This window comes from Sceloporus undulatus, chromosome 5 (assembly GCF_019175285.1).
Source record: "Sceloporus undulatus isolate JIND9_A2432 ecotype Alabama chromosome 5, SceUnd_v1.1, whole genome shotgun sequence".
Lineage (NCBI taxonomy): Eukaryota > Metazoa > Chordata > Lepidosauria > Squamata > Phrynosomatidae > Sceloporus > Sceloporus undulatus.
The window spans coordinates 74,599,429-74,615,885 of NC_056526.1; the positions used below are offsets into that span (position 1 = coordinate 74,599,429).

General features: G+C 39.7%; 1 protein-coding gene across 4 annotated transcripts in view; it reads right to left on the bottom strand.

Annotated features, from left to right (window-relative positions):
• Positions 1-16,457, bottom strand: part of GRM8 (glutamate metabotropic receptor 8) — a 588,148-nt gene that overhangs the window by 284,231 nt on the left and 287,460 nt on the right. For all 4 annotated transcript variants that reach the window (XM_042470814.1, XM_042470816.1, XM_042470812.1 and 1 more), the window contains exons 4-6: positions 16,220-16,355; positions 14,857-15,011; positions 12,785-12,922 (exon numbers count right to left, since the gene is read on the bottom strand). In XM_042470814.1, the coding sequence (XP_042326748.1) occupies positions 12,785-12,922; positions 14,857-15,011; positions 16,220-16,355 (429 nt within the window). The remainder of the gene's footprint in view (positions 1-12,784; positions 12,923-14,856; positions 15,012-16,219; positions 16,356-16,457) is intronic.

The following is a 16,457-nucleotide window of genomic DNA, read 5'->3' on the forward strand; positions in this document are numbered from 1 at the left end:
CTGAATCGAAAGGAGACATCTTGAAACTGGCTGCAAACCTGTGCAAAGCAATTTATACAGAACTGCCCTTGACTACAGTGAATACTGGGATGTATAGAATAGCAGCAAGAAACAGATGTTGTATAAAGCAAACATATCTCAGAATGCATCTTGTAGCAAGCTGCTTAGGGAGGAAAACAATTATTTCCTATGGGACTTGAGCATAGGTGGCTTTTCCCTTATGCGGGGGGGGGGGGGGTCTGGAATGGATCCCCACGTAAGTGGAGGGCCCATTGTATATTTTCCAGTTACTGGACTCAAGTAGCCAGAAAAAAAAGATTCCACCTGGAATATAACAGTATCCAACTGAAAACCTTCCATGTGTACTTCTATTATACATTTAATAGTGTAATAAAATGTACTTTTAAAAAACATACAGAATACATCTAGTTCACAGTTCACAGTTGTTCACATCACAGTTGTTCAGCTCAAGTGGCCAGAAAAAAGATTCTGCCTACCCACTGGAAGAACTTCATGGTGGTAAGAGCTGTTCAACAATGGATTGGACTGCCTTAGTAGGTGGTGGACTCTCCGACATTAGAGACTTTACAGAGGTTGGAGGGCTGTCCCTCAGGATTGCTTCAGCTGTCTATTCCTCCATGCCAGAGGACTGTACTAGATGGCCCTTGATGTCCATTCCATCTCTATGCTACTATGCTTCAGTCATGCCAGAATCAGTCACTCAGCATTGGCTGCCAGTCTATTTTCACACCCAAAGAAAAGGGCTCATTTAACTTCCAAAGCCCTAAATAGTTTGGGACAAAGTGCACTGAAGGATTGCTGCATTCTGTATTTACCTACCCAAATCCCTCAGTGTATCTTCAGAGCATCTTCATGGCATTCCCATCAAGCCAGTGAGTGCCTGGTAAAGCAATTGTAGTGGTACCACAGAAAGGCTGTCTATGCTTATGATGCAGGCTTCTGGCATTAGACAACGGTCTTTTTAAAGAGCTTTTTATAAGTTGTTTTAAGATGGTTCTCAAGGCATTTCAAATCACCAGGATTTAATTTTCTGGTGAGAGTTTTGGACTATCATGGCTATTTTTATCTGTTTAATCTGCACTGTAGTGATTGGGTCTGAGGAAGTCTAGCTAATACTTAGGTTTCAATGTTTTATGCTTTTAAAATTAAGAAAGTGCCCAGAGGATGCTATGTGGGCTGTACAAAAATGCTGAACATTAATAAACAAACATATTTTGATACATCTAAATGTTTAATCTGCATTGAATTATCCTTGTCAAATTTTCCATCATCAGATGTCCAAATCTCATATGAAACTACTTCAGATGGCAGGTTGGAATTCAGATGTTTGAATGCATTTTCATATAAAAAGCTCCCTATATGCAGAAACTAGATGCCAGAGACAAGATCCAGTCTAGTCCTTCTTTCTGACAAGATTCTTCTGTCACATATAAACTCCAGTTACATGTAGTACACCCCAAACATTTGAGAGAGAACTCTTATGCTCTGAATTCTGGTAGACGAATTTCCAAATGAATAGGATCAGGTTCCATAATGGTTAAATTACAGTAAAAAATAAGCTAAAGATGTCTTGTGTGTTCCTGAACAACAAAAGAAACTCCAACATCTCCAGGCAATGTCTTTTTACATTTTTATTTTTGTTCTCTGACATTTTGCATTTAAACCCACTCCACTAGTTTTAATAGAAGCAAAAAGTATCTATACCAAATTAAGGTGTGTATGTTTTGGAGGAAGGGTCCAAGAAAGCTAAGGAGACAAAGGCTTTCATGGCCATCATCCATAGTTTTTTGTGGGTTTTTCAGGCTATGTGGCCATTTTCTAGAAGAGTTTATTCCTGATGTTTCACCAGCATCAGAGAATGCTGACCTGGCACAGAGAGAGAGAGAGAGAGAAAGTGTGTGGACACACACACACATACACACTGTGTGACCCTGGGTAAGGAGGTCAAAGAAAATGATCTGCAACAAAATTTAAAGCATTGTTCTTTGCAGTTGTTCTGTCAGAGTTTTTGTTTGTTTTGCTCTTAAATCAGCTTGTTTGGGAAGCACACTGACATTTTGCAAATCATATACAAATTAATAAAGCGGAGGCTATATAAAGTGGGAAGCTGCTGGGATGTATCTCTAATATTTATTGTGTAACTGAATCTGTAATTTAAATGCACTGGAAATAAAGCTAGCTTTCTTTACAGTAATGAAGCAGAACTGAGCAAAGAAACCTGCCTTTTTTGCACAGCATATTATTTATCACACTAGCAGTGACAAATATGACTATATATATCATGGATTTTTCAGAACATTTGACATGACTTAATTAATTAGCTTTATTCAAAACTAATCAACAACATGACTGCAACCAAGTTTGCTTCATTAAGTTTCTAGAATACAGGAATTTCTTATGTAGCACACCTAGATGGAATATTGGCTTCATCCAGGCATCATACCAAACAATGGTTAAGGAAGCATGATGATGCCTGAATTAATGATAAGTGTGAACACCTATCTGCTGCATTCTTATTTAGTCTGCTAAGTTTTCTGTACATATAAAAAAAAACCAACAACCTTATGTTGCTTTGTTTTTAAAGGACAAAATGTCTTGGGTTTCATGACCACACATCAGCGGTACATGGCTTGTGGCCCTCTGGGTGTCATTAGACTTCAACTCACATCATCACTACTGGTTAAAGTAAGGCTGATGGGAGTTGCACTTCTGCAACATCTGAAGGGCCACATGTCACTTAATATTGATGTATATATTTTAGTTAAGATGCATATGTTTTAGTTAAGATGCTTATTTTTATTGTTTTATTTTTCTTCAGCACCATACACATGGATAATGTCATAATATTATCTTCATCTTGACCATCACTATCACCACCACAGCCGCCACCATCACTCTGTATATTTTTGCAGTGTCACCTACAACCTATAGGGCAAGGATAGATGAATAGCAGCATGTTCCTAAGCTCTTGTTCACCATACATCACAAGCTCTGAAGCACTGGCTCCTGACTGGCTGCTGAAACATGGAGGAAGAGATAGCATCAATAAGGCTGGGGGTATAGATGCAGACAATTTCAGTCATGAAATGTCTATCACTTTTTCACAGATGTTTGTCCATGGGGCCTTCAGTTGTCCTTTCCTCTTGTCCAAGTGGCCGAAATCAGTGGTTCTCAAACTCTGGGGCAAGACCTCCAGTGGGGAGCATGAAAGCTGATCAAATGGAGTGGGACTTGGAGGCTCCGATTCTTTCTCTTCCACTTCCCAAACGTCTTCTTTTTGGGAGGATAAGATAAAGACAATGAGTGCACCTGGAGCAGCTGCCTCTGCCTGAGAGAGGACAAGCGGAGTGGGAAAGCTCACTGGATCATGGCCACCACTTTTTTATCCCTCATCTGTCCTGCCATTGCCCCAGTTCTCATGACAAGATGCTGCTATATAAATCTATTCCTGTATATTCAGGAATCTACAGGAATGTGCAAACAAAAACATGCACACTAAAGAAACAAAATATTTGTACTCATTTACTATATCAAATGGGGTGAGTATGGCATTCGCATGTAGATGTAAAGGGGGTCATAAGGGCAAAAAGCTTGAGAACAACTGGCTTAAATAATTAGGAGGGACAAAGTTATGCATGTAGGGCTAAATGCCCTGAGACAGAATGGTTATCCAGGTTATTTGAAGGACTATGGCGTGTTACAGACCGCCAAAAAGCGGCGGCCTGCACCCGCCCCTTTCCCCACCAGATCGGGGCCTCAGTGGCCAGAGCGGCAGCCACTGAAGCCCCGATCCACCGCTTTCCAGGCCTTGGGGAAGTGGCAAAAGGCCACTTCCCCGAGGCCTGGAAAGGGGTGTCCTTGGGGCTTTAAGCCCCAAGGACACCCCGCGGCGGCGGGGAGGAGGAGAAAGGGGCCGCTTGGCCCCTTTCTCCTCTGCATCGCTGGGTGCAGCCATCTAAAGGCTGCACCCAGCGACGCAAACCTGGAAGGAGCTCCGAAACAGAACTCCTTCCGGGGGCCATGGAAAGGGCGCACTAGGTGCCCTCACACAGCCCCTTTACGTCACAACCGCGCCGCCCCGTTTAGAGGCGGCACGGTCGTGACATAGTCATGGCGGCGGCCATGTGGAATGGCCGCCGCCATTTTGTGCACGCTCTGTGCGTCCTAGGGTTGGAGGCGTCTGGAAAGGACGCCCCTTTCTAACCCTAACACGCGCAGAGCGCGCACTTTTAGAACCATCTGTAACGGGCCTATATCTCCCTATATAAGCCTGCCTGTGTCTTGAGATCTTTTGGTGAGGCCCTTCTCTTTGTTTCATCACACCCAGAGGTACATCTGGTGGAACACAGGAAAAGGCCATCTTGGTGGCTGCTCTCAGGTTGCTTCCCTGAAAGATGAGGGCACCCTCCTTACTATTCCTTTGTCAGCCTTTCTGTTTTGGTAGATCTTTAAGGGCTGACTGCTCAGGGGCGAAGGGCCTCTCATGTACTATGTCGTATATTTGTTGTTTGTTTTTTAATGGTTTTTGACAGTTGAATAGTATTTTTAACGTTTGTTGATGTAGTCCTTTTAGATGTACCTATTTTAATTTTCACAAGTTATTGAGCCCGAAACTGGGAAGAAGTTAGCCCTCAAAGGCCTCAATCCATTTCTTTTCGCCCTCCTCCCCCACACATACACTCTAGATAAACAGATAGAAATACACACACATATAACAAAAAGAAGTGTCACAGCATCATCCTCCAGATAAATCTAAGCTGCACACAAGATGGCAGTTTTGGTACCCACTGTTTCTAGCATTATTTAGTAGATGATGGTATTATCCTCTAAGTTAAGGCTGTGTTGTATTAGTGTCTTATGTCTAGACATCCCCCCCCCCCAAAAAAAAATACCCCTTTGATGCAAATGTCTGAAGGAGAAGGTACTTCATTGCTAAACAAGAATAAATCTGAGAGAACTGAAATGCCTGACCACTAGTTGCTTTAGCTTCTTGGACAGGATTTCAAATTATGGTTCTTGAAGTTTGTATGCGGCATTGTGGTAGTTTTGCCTACCATAGATAGATAGATAGATAGATAGATAGATAGATAGATAGATAGATAGATAGATAGACAGAGATATAGCAAAGTGGCATTTCTTTAAACCCATTCCTAAGGGCATGCACTGTCTTCTCGAGACCAAAACATTATCCTTTATCTCTGAGTTGACTTACGGTGAAACTTCACATTATGTCAAAGACACAGAGTGCAAGTCCATGTTTGCTTTCTTTTTAATTCTAACATAATTTTACAGGAACCCACTCTAGGTTGGTACCTTTGTGCACAAGAAGGGAGATTCACTCTTTCCTTCTCAGATATTCACTATTTCCTCCAAAAGTCCTCTCCACATACGCAGAAGTTAATTAAAAACAGAAAGTATCTATTTTGTTTGTTTCCCTTAAGTGCTTCACACCAGATTGGGGGATGATTTTAAGAATAGCAACTATAGAGAGAAAGATGAAACCTTCTCCCTACATGCAGTAATCCCAATCTGGATTGGGACTTCCACACTCAGTTAAAATAAACAAACACATCAAATGCAGAGCTGCATACTATGTATTTAACTTAAGAGACAAGAAGGGGAAAAGCAGATGGTGCAAAAGGTCTGCGCGGGGACCATAGGACCGCTGTTTGCCCCAGGACCACAGTAACCACATGCACCCAGTCTTGTTCTGGGCCACCGCCACGGTCCTGTACTGGGTGCCAAAATGGAACAGTATTTTACAGCTCCTTTTTGGGATGGTTGTTTGGGAAAGAGCTGTACACATGCTGGCTTCCGGACGTCATCTGAACAATGTGGCCCCAATGCAGCCCAATAGTGGTCCTTTTGAGTCATCTGTTTGAGTAGATTACTGCACTACACTCCTATAGTGCTGCTATTCCACTAACTGCTCCAGCTGCCTCCTGTTGCTTTCTGAGATTTGAAGTTTAAAGAGGGGAATTTAGATTTCTTAGCCAGAGCTCTTAGGTTTCACTGAACTACAAACCTCAGAATGCAATAGGAGGCAGCCAGTGGAATAGAAGCACTATAAAAGTGTATTGTGATAATGTGGCTAAGTTAGCTAACCAGCAAGTTTCCTTGTTACTAGTTGCATTATGTTGATTTTGCTTGATTTTGGCTTACAAGGAGACCTGCAAGTGGAAAGTACCTCTTTACAATGTAAATTATAGAATATTTTCTCTTCCACCACCAGCATACACAAAATAAGATTCCTGAACACAGAAAACTGACATGCCAAGAAAAAGACCTGGCCTATTCACCATTAAATTTATGACTTCCTTGGTAGAATATCCAATCATACCATCTCTCGTCTGACGCCTGAAAGGCCATGCCTCTGGGGAAGGGCTGTAGCTGAGTGACAGAGCATGTGCTTTGCATGAAGAATTTTCCAGGTTCATTCCACAGCATTTCTAAGCAGGACTGGAAAAACATCTGATACTGGAGATTTACTGTCTCTAGTAGCAAGGGGATGCTAATGAGCTAGAGTAAAGCTCCACAGTACAAGATTGCTTATGTGTAACCAATTAACCACATGGGTCTGCCACATCACGAAGAACTAAAATTTATATGCAGCTTTCCAAATTCCACAAACATATGTTTTGGGGAAAAGCTTCTCCTGTTTTTATGATTTGAAAGACATACCCATGTTAGTCTGGAAAATCAGTATGCAAGGTTATCTTGCAGCACCGTTAAAACTGAAAGATAGAGGTTGGTAGTATGAACTTTTATAGACTTTAGCCTACTTCCTCAGATGCATTTGGTGGAGCAGAAAGCCCAGAGGCAAATCTATATAGCAGTTTCTGTGTGAGAAAGTCCATAGGGATGCAAAACTTTGTGGGTGTTTTATTTATGGTCATTGGGGGACAAGGGAACGATGTTGCCTAAAGCCAAGGTTAGCAGATAACCATATGAATGAGTACTGGAACACAGTGTGGGAGCCAAAAAGAAGATATGATGTACTGTCCAAGAGATCCCTCATGAGACTGAGGGGTTAGTCTTATAATGGATGAAGTGTGCCAGGAGTATTTATGACTGAGTCTGACTCTCTAGATGGAAGATGATAGGATGTAAGCCAGATCTTCTATCAGAATAAAAGTATTACTGTTGAGCTGAGATGATAAACTGTCTTCTTAATATCCAGGTTTAGAGGCGTGACTCATAACAGGGGGAAAGAATACAAATCTAAATCATTTACTGACAAAAATAGGAGTTCAGGTAGTCTGCTGTGCACAGAAAGAGAACCAAAGCAGCACTGTTAATAAGTAGTTTGTTTTTATGGATTTCTCTTATTAGTAAAACCATTCATTAAATTAAAAGTAATACAATGAACTGCCACTTGAATTCTATCTTAATATAAATGCATCCTGCATAAGAACTATGTTTTCTACCCTAGATGAAAATTCAAATTCCCTAGCTAATATGAAAGACAAAAATCTGGCTCTAGAAAACCTTTCATGTGTCAGTTATTTGTAAGTGTGCATTTATCCCCAGAGTAGAAGCATTGGTAGGCACCCTTTAGGAAGAAGAGTTAGCTCCGGCAGCTTTCAATACACTTTGGAGCTTCCAACATGCAGGCTGGGTGGAGTCCACAGAGTTTCTGCATATAACTTACAAGCTTTTGCTGTTATCACCAAACCACATTTGGAAATAAGAAGCTATTTAAAATGCGGGAACTATTGCCTGGAAATGAACATTACTTCACAAGAAATGCTTTCATGGAACTAAAATGAGATTAGATGCCGTTGCACTGGGCCTGTGCTGTGCATGTCTGAATGCTCTCACATATCTTACTCTTGACAAGATGTTCCTAGAAATAAGCTGGGTTAGGAATGTTTGTGTGGACAATATTCAAAATGGTAAAAGATACATCTTGTCCTGCCCATTTTGCATTGGCCCCACCACATGCATTTTCTCCTGCTCATTGCTGTTCTTAAGGCTAATTCACCACTTCTGGACTGAGAAAAGCTTCTGTCCTGTTTAGGACAGGCCTGTCTGCTACAAAGGTGGGCATCACATCCAGTACCTTTGAATCTTTCTGAATCTGAAAATGGAAAATGTATGATTTGACCTATCCTCATGCAGTCAATACCATGCCACCTGGGAGATTATCTGTTGTATAAATGGCAAAAGTGAATGTTCTTTACCTCCATACATTATTTAGAACAAGTTTGAATGATAGCAGGTTGATTTACTGTTATGTCAGAGAGCCTGAGCTCTCTTAGTTCAGCTGAGTTTCTCTAATACAGGTTATAAATATTCTGAGATAATGCTTAAAATGAGACTCAAACAGAGAAGATAAATGCAGTCCATTACTGCCCTCAAACGCTTTGGTGTTCAGTTTAACAAAAGCTGAGGTAGCTAAATACCAAATAGAAAGAGAATCTCTATTCAGTTACTGCCAATAATAGATAATTAAAAATACTTTACATCACTCAGTAGATTTTATTTTTGGTCCGGACACAAAGATATAATGGAAAGTGCAAGGCAAAATGGAACTAGGACAACTGGATAGCTATTAATCAGTTTCCCATGCCTCTTCATATGTAGATGAAATGCAATGGAGTGTAGAAATGCATGCACCATACATTCAAGGTTCACAAAAATCCATCCCCACAGCATGGATGGATCACATTAGTGATTTGTTCAACTATTTATGAGCAGGTCTTGCATCACATGTTGTGCTGCACATGAAGTAAAGCTGACGCTTGTCATTACTTCCCCTAGTACATAGTCAGTTCATGAAGGTGACATGTGTGAATTGTCCCTTAATGCAGAAAATGTTCCTCACATGATGTTACAAGTCTGTACTGGAAGCTGCTACTAACTCTCCATATATGTGGCTGTAAAATGCAGCCATACTCATACCTCCATTGCCATAAGTAGTGTACTTCAGTAAAGTCATGGCATTACTCCACTGTAGGTAGTTAAAGCATGATCATGATGTTCACTAACCTCAAGCAGCGGGGTGTGGGAAAAATATACATATCTTGTTAACAGGATATGTGTTAACAGCCACGTACATTAATGGTGATGATCATTTCCAAAATCTTTCACAGCCCATTATTTCTTTAAGTTCAGTTCAATCTTTAATTCCTTTCTCTTCTTCCTGATTTATATATCATTGGTTCCCAACCTTTTCTATGCCTTAGGAAATATTTCATGAATGTTCACATATCCCTACAAAAGTAATATCACATTTGAATTCAAAGATACAACTGTGCTAGACCGGAAAATCAGTATGCAAAGGGATCTTGCAGCACCTTTGAGATTAACTGAAAGAGAGAATATGTTAACATGACCTTTTGTAGACTTGAGCCTACTTCCTCAGATGCATTTGGTGGAGTGGAAAGCCCAGTGACAGACCTGTATAGCAGACTGTGTGAAAATGGCCATGGGAATGCAAAACATTGTGAATGTGGAGATGAGATGACAAGTTCAGTTTTAATTATGGTAATTGGGGGGGAAAGGCAATTATATTTTCTAAAGCCAACGTTATGATGCATCTGAGGAAGTAGGCTCAAGTCTATGCAATGTCTTGCTACCAACTCATCTCTTTCAGTTAGGCTCCAAGATCCATGTGTATTGAAGATAAAGAATTTTAATTTCTATTTTTGGAACCAAAAATTGAACCACGTACAATACTGCAAGTGAATAAACTGAACTTTTAATACATAAGCTTTTAACTTGGTTCAATGCAAATCTAAATTGAGCTATTAGATTCATGTTTATTGAGAAGAAATTGTAAACAGAAAAATCAATCCCAATTGTGAACATAAAATCCAGCAATTTTTTTGCTCCTGTTTCTCAATCATGATTTTGTCAAAATGTGGGACTTGCTTGCTGACTGTGATCTTCAGGTCTTCTGCCTGTGGATTCAGGCAATTCCTAGATTTTGTCTTTACGAATCTGGATTCACTCAAGTATCTTTATCACATACCCTGAAATTTCATCTCACACTCCCTGGAGGTATATGCACCCCAAATCAGTACATAGTCAAGGATGGGCCTAAATACCCTAAAGGCACTTGATACCTCCTGATCTTTGAAGCAAACCTGGGTCAGCTCTATTTAGTACTTGGACAGAATACTAGGTGCTGTAGGCTATATTTTCAGAGAATGGAACTGGCAAAAGCATCTCTGAGTATTCCTTGCTTATGAAAGCCCTATGAAATCCATGGGATCACTATAAGTCAACAGGCAACTGGAAGGCACGTACACACAACACACAAAGAGTCAAAGGTGTTGAGATGAATGACAGGTAGACAGATAGACCGAAGTGTGTTAATATTGAAATCACAGTAAATAAACATCCACTTTACTGTATTTTCTGTTAGACTGAAATTGATAGAACTACTTTAATGTAACAAAGTATTTACAAGCAATTAAAGGATAGATCTTTTCTTTTAATTATGAAGCCTAAAAGGTCCAAAACACACTGCAGAAATAATCCACTTTGCAACCGCTTTAACTGTCCTGGCTCAATGCTAGAAAATTCTGGGAACTGTAGTTTTGTGAGACATTTAGCCTTTTCTGTCAGAGAGCTCTGGTGCCACAATAAACTACAATACCCTAGCACTGAGCCAAGGCAGCTAAAGTGGTCTCAAGCTGGATTACAGTATTTCTGCAGTGTGTTTTGGACCAATATTAATATTCCATAAGAAGGGAGCCAACTGTAATGAAAGGATTTAAATAATGCGACTAGGAAGTTCGTACCCATCAAATACAGGTTTTATATCTATTCTAAAGTACCACAAATGTCTCCCAGTGAAACAAATATTATGGCTTGTTCAAGACCTGCACAAATTAGGCAAATGTGAACTTGCTGTATATGGCTCATGAAATCTCTTCTCCCATCTCTATTTTTAACAGTGCAGTCAGTCATTATAGGCATTTAAAGGCTGATTAGGCTTGCAGAATAGTTAAAACAAAATGCTAACCATACAGAAACATAAAGCTGTTTCCTTTACAGGAAAAGGATATGCATGGAGGAATAATTTTAATTAACATTTCTGGTGAGGTTTTGATGAAAGGATCTCATGCTCAGAAATTTAAACCATGTGATAAAGTCCTCAGGATCACTTTGCAAAAGAAACTCAGGCCAGATCTTAATTAAGGGGAAAAGCAGATGGGGCAAAACAGATGGGCAGGAAAGAGCGACTAGAAGCTACTCCCAGCCCAATCGCCCAAGGGGCCATGGTGAAAACATGCTATGGCCCTGAGGGTGCCTCCTCCTGTGGCTCCAAATAGGAGCAGATCCGCTCCTTTTGGGGTCAGTTTTGGGCCCCCTTAGGTGGCTTTGTTCTGGCCCCGGGGCAGCTTCCAGGCACTCTGGGGGCATGCATTGTGGAAACACTGCCTCCAGAGCAGGCGGAAGCAGCCTCAGTTTGTCCGTCTGTTTCAGGCGTAAAATTATTCCATGTATAGCATCTATAAGAATGGACAACTTGACTTCAACTTTCAACAGCTCTAGCCAGCATATCCAATAGTGAGAGACTATATACATTGCTATTAAATGGCCAACAGATTGCCAACTCCAGTGTACACAATCTGGTCTCAGTGTTTCAGAAAACCAAAGAATAAATTACAGTCGGTCCTCCATAGCCATGGATTCGGCATCCATGCATTCAACTTTCCACAGCTTAAAAATATTCTACCAGTACCCTCAAAAATAAATCCAAAAGCCAAAGCTTTTTTTTTTTTGGTCATTTTATATATGTAACACCATTTCATTATGTCGCTGTATATAATGGGACTTGAGCATCCACAGATTTTAGTATCCATGGGGGGTCCTGGAACCAAACCTCAGCAGATACCAAGAACCTAGTATATGTATAACACAATATAAAAGTCTGGATGATTCACCTGAAAATGACTAAATAAATAAATAAACTGATGGTATGCTTAATATATTTAAAAACTTTCCTGTTCTGCTTGCACTTTACATCCTCAGTTTATAAAATGAGGATTTCCCCAGAGTTTTAACTACTGGGGACATACCTTAATCCATTAGAAATTACACGAATTGTCAAGTGATAGCATTTTAATTGCTTAAACATGTATGCAATTATATCAAATCTCATTAATCAAAAATGGATTGATCCTGTAAATAAATATGCGTATTATCAAGTAATCCCTCAGTGCTAGGTGGCACAAGCATTGTTGAGGCTGCAATCCCAAATAGAGTAAGCCCTGGTAAACTCAGTGAGACTTAATTCTGAGAAGCCATGCATTTCTTGCACTGTGTATTTTTTTTTTCTTTTCTGATTCCACAGTACAATCAACATTTTTTTTTTTTTTGCTTAACGTCTTGATTATCATGGATATGGCTAAAATATGAAACTTAGAATATATTGGATAGCCATTTCCCAATCATTCATTCTATTGAAATAATTACAAACAATATAGCCACTGCAGACAATATAATATAATATAATATAATAGGACATACCTTTTTGAGACATAACAGAGAAATTAATTCTGATAAGTTTAAATGATGACACAACAAACAACAGACTTAACCACAATTACAGGCTGCTTCTCTCAACCTGACTGTCAACACATCATTATAAAATGTAATGAACACATGTTCAAGATTACATGATTCAGTTAGTAGGAGTGAGCATAAACCTGAGGAGCTAACCACCTGCTGAAGGTTTAATTTGTTAGTAAAATCTTTTCCAAAGAGACAGCAAACACTTTGGGAAGATATGCATTCAAGTAGTTACCTGTGCATTTCTTTATATTGCTATTTCTCTTTCCATGAGAACCCAACTTGCATCCAAAATTTTCTTCCCAGAATTCTGCAAACCATACATTCCTTCTGTTATTTGCCAGAGTTCGACTTCTAAAATATCTGTCAAAACCTATATTTTAAAAACACACAAACACAAAGAAAAGACACTGAAATGAAAGTGATATAGAAAGTTATATACTTCTCAATTGGCATCACTTATTAAATCTCAAACATATCTGTTTTGCATAAATTCTTTTTATCATAGCCAGTCTGAACATTTAGTAAAATACAGTTGAAGCTAAATCAGAAAAGAAAGTCCCAGTCACAATAGACCATGGTTTCTCATGACAGAAACAAGAGAAGCCCCTCACATCCTCCCCTCCCTGAAATGGCTATTAGAAGTCAAATCTTCCACTTGCCATTTTGATTAATTGTGACTTGTTATGTCATCCAGTCTTGACAATTTCATAGTTAATCGCTACTACTATGGTTTATTCGAAAGAAGTCAAATTCAACTATGGGTGAAACATATGGGCCTTATTATCTAGTGCATTTACTCAGATTCCTTTGTTGGTGGGAGAGTATAAAACTAATGTTGTATTCATGCAACATCTAAACACTGCTGTTTATCTAAAGCAAGAGGAGGAGGAGGAGCAGCAACAACAACAGTGAACCCATCAATCAAGATTTTTGGGGAAGACATTTATTATCTGAAGAAGGATTAGAATTCATAGGAAGTAAGCTTCAATCATCCATATGCTGTCTGGACCCACTTTAAATATACAGTAATTCACCACTACTTTGTACTGCATGAAAAAACCTCTAAGAAACCACTATGTCAAGTATTTGTCCAGCTTACCCAGTAATAACTATTCTGAGTGAAAACTGCTCTCAGTGATCTCACAATAAACCTTGCTCACCACCTACATGATCCTGTTGTCTTAACTAGACATGCAGCAAGCTAAATTTATATGCAAGCTAGTATTCTGCCACTGAGCTAAGTTGTTTCTGGTTCAAGTCAATGCAAATGAGATTCAAATTAGTTCATTAGCAAGAATTGCATACTGGTGATGAAAATGAAACTGGATTGAGTCTAGCCCTATGTAGCCTGGTTGTATATTAGGCTCAAACTGTGTAAAGGAAATAGATGCTCACAGAAACCCTGCCCCTGTCATATGTTTCAGGCTGGCATTCTGGACCTTCATACATTGAAAGCAGAGGACTGATAAGGTCACTATAATCATGCTGTGCTGAATGTGGTTATTGAGATCCCATGAGTTGAGTAGCAACATGGTGAGAAGGTCTAGAGCATGTCACCATTTGGAAGCAGGGTTTAACGATATGCCTCGCAGATGCAGATCACACACAAGCAGGCAAATGCTTGCATAAGGCTAGTGGCTATCTTATATGACATAATACTGCCCATTGTGAAACTGGTAGTTAGATATAAAATAGTATTAAAGGCCATTATCTCTGCAATTTGTATTCAAGTGTTCCATGGGGTTCCACTATTAATTCTGTCACTTCAAGATTTCTAAGTGCATAGGGTTGGTTTTTCATAAGCATTAGACATTAGACAAACAGTCTGTCAGCAGGAAACTGGAAAAGGAGATAGGATGAGAGCTTGGAAAACATTATGGACAACAGCAGAAAACAATTATGTGATTGGTGAATAAGAAAATGGGTGGGATTTCTGGCAGGGCAAGCATCCAGTATACAGAACACAAGGCTTATAAATATAGCTGGCTGTGGAAATTCTATTTCATTTTGTCTTGTCTCAGAGAAGTCATAAATTGGAAGCACAATGAAATCTGTGTCAAGCAACTGGCTTGAGAAAGTATTTCACTCAGTAATTATACATGTGGGAACTAAAAGATAATGCAGCTGAAGAAAACACAATGCAAGTACAGTATAATTCAAAGTCTCTCTTTGTTGCCATCAGAATACCATCAAAAGGGCTTAACACCCTAAATTCTCTCCAGTTCTAAGCACAAAGTGACATCAAATTTACACTTTAAGGATTCTAATATCTCATTGTCGTGCAAGTCGATAGGATAATCCTACCATCAATGGAAGCTCTTTTGGGCAAAATGGTGACTGCTCCTTCTGCAATCTCCTCTTGCTGGTAAACAGGTGCGATTTTAGACCCCCAACTGTCTGAGCCTATCCAAAGGAAATGTCCAGTTTGGTTAGCTTTCCTGGCTGCTTCCAATATCCGCCTGTAAGTAAAAAACAAAACAAAAACAAGTGGTCCTTTTAAAATGTCTACTGAAAACTGTTGCTCATAAGAGATCCATAGAATGAATTGCTTTTATTCATCAAACATTCTTTATGACAGAATGAAGTATCATCCTCCTAAAAACAGAGTACAGACCCAGGTCTTTAATATGGTAATATGGTAAGCATGATAATTTGCATCAACCTTTCCCTCATGCTCTTTTAACATGCTTCCATCCATCATTCTTATTTGCTTCATTCCTTTCTGTGCCTAAAGTTATACAAGTTGCAAATGAAGTTCTTTCAGGTCAGGATTGGGTACAAACTGTGAGGACATATAATAATAATCCAACTAAAATGGCAGGCCATTTCTCCCCCCAAACCACCCAAACTCCTCTCAGTGATTTCACAAAAGGTCCTGAAGCAAAGTCTGATCCAAATGAGAATTTCTGTCTTTCCTCATGATTATTTACTGGCATTTGCTGCCTTCCATAGCAATGCTTGCCAGAACCACCTTGCAACTTTTGGAGCATGGGTGACAGAAGAAATGTATACAAAATTTCCCCTCCGACCTTCTTTTTCATCTTGGAATTAGTTTGGGCAACCATTAAGAAGTAGTTGTTCCATTATCACTTGAACACTTGGCTAGGGATGCTGTTATCCAAAACGACAGAGGCATGAAGACAAACATTCCTCTTTCCTTCTCCTGCCATGCCATATCTATGGTTCATATCACACTTGTCCTTTCTTGACAGCTAAGCAAAATAAAGGGGACTGGTGGTGATGGGGCATCTTTTCAGAAATGCAAAGACTGGCAGGTAAGTTTTCTCCATGAGATCAGTTCAGCTTGGAGAAATTATCTAGATTTTTCTGATGTTTCTGCACATAAGCCCCCAAATTTGGATAATTTCCTGGGTAATTCAAGCAGCACTTTGGAAAACTAACTGCTCTCTAAGCCACTAATTTGTCATCCATGGCAACCCAGAAGTTATTAAATCTCACTAAAGCATGGGTGTTCTCTGCAGTATAAAAGCAACTTTTTCTCTCCCTGTGTGCCTGAGGACTGCAAGAGATTCTGTATTGGCTTCAAACCTGAAGCTCATTAAGACAAGTAGTCTTAATGAAACATTAAGACAAGACTTTTAAAAATATGTTCAATAACAAGGTGCTCATCCTACACATACGGGAGGGGGAAGAGAGAAGCAAGCACCTGATATCATCCTCATTGGCAAACATGATCACTGCGCGAGCATTAGGAGTCTCCATCAAGCGCTTGATGATCTTGTCAAATTCTCCTGGTCTTGGTTCACGGGGGATTTTGAGAGACTGAGCAATGCAAACACCACCTAGGGATTGGAGGGGAAATAAAAAGGAAAAGCTAATTGGTGACAAGCTGTAAAATATTCTTGGCATATCATCACCACATCCAATTTACAACAAAAACAGCA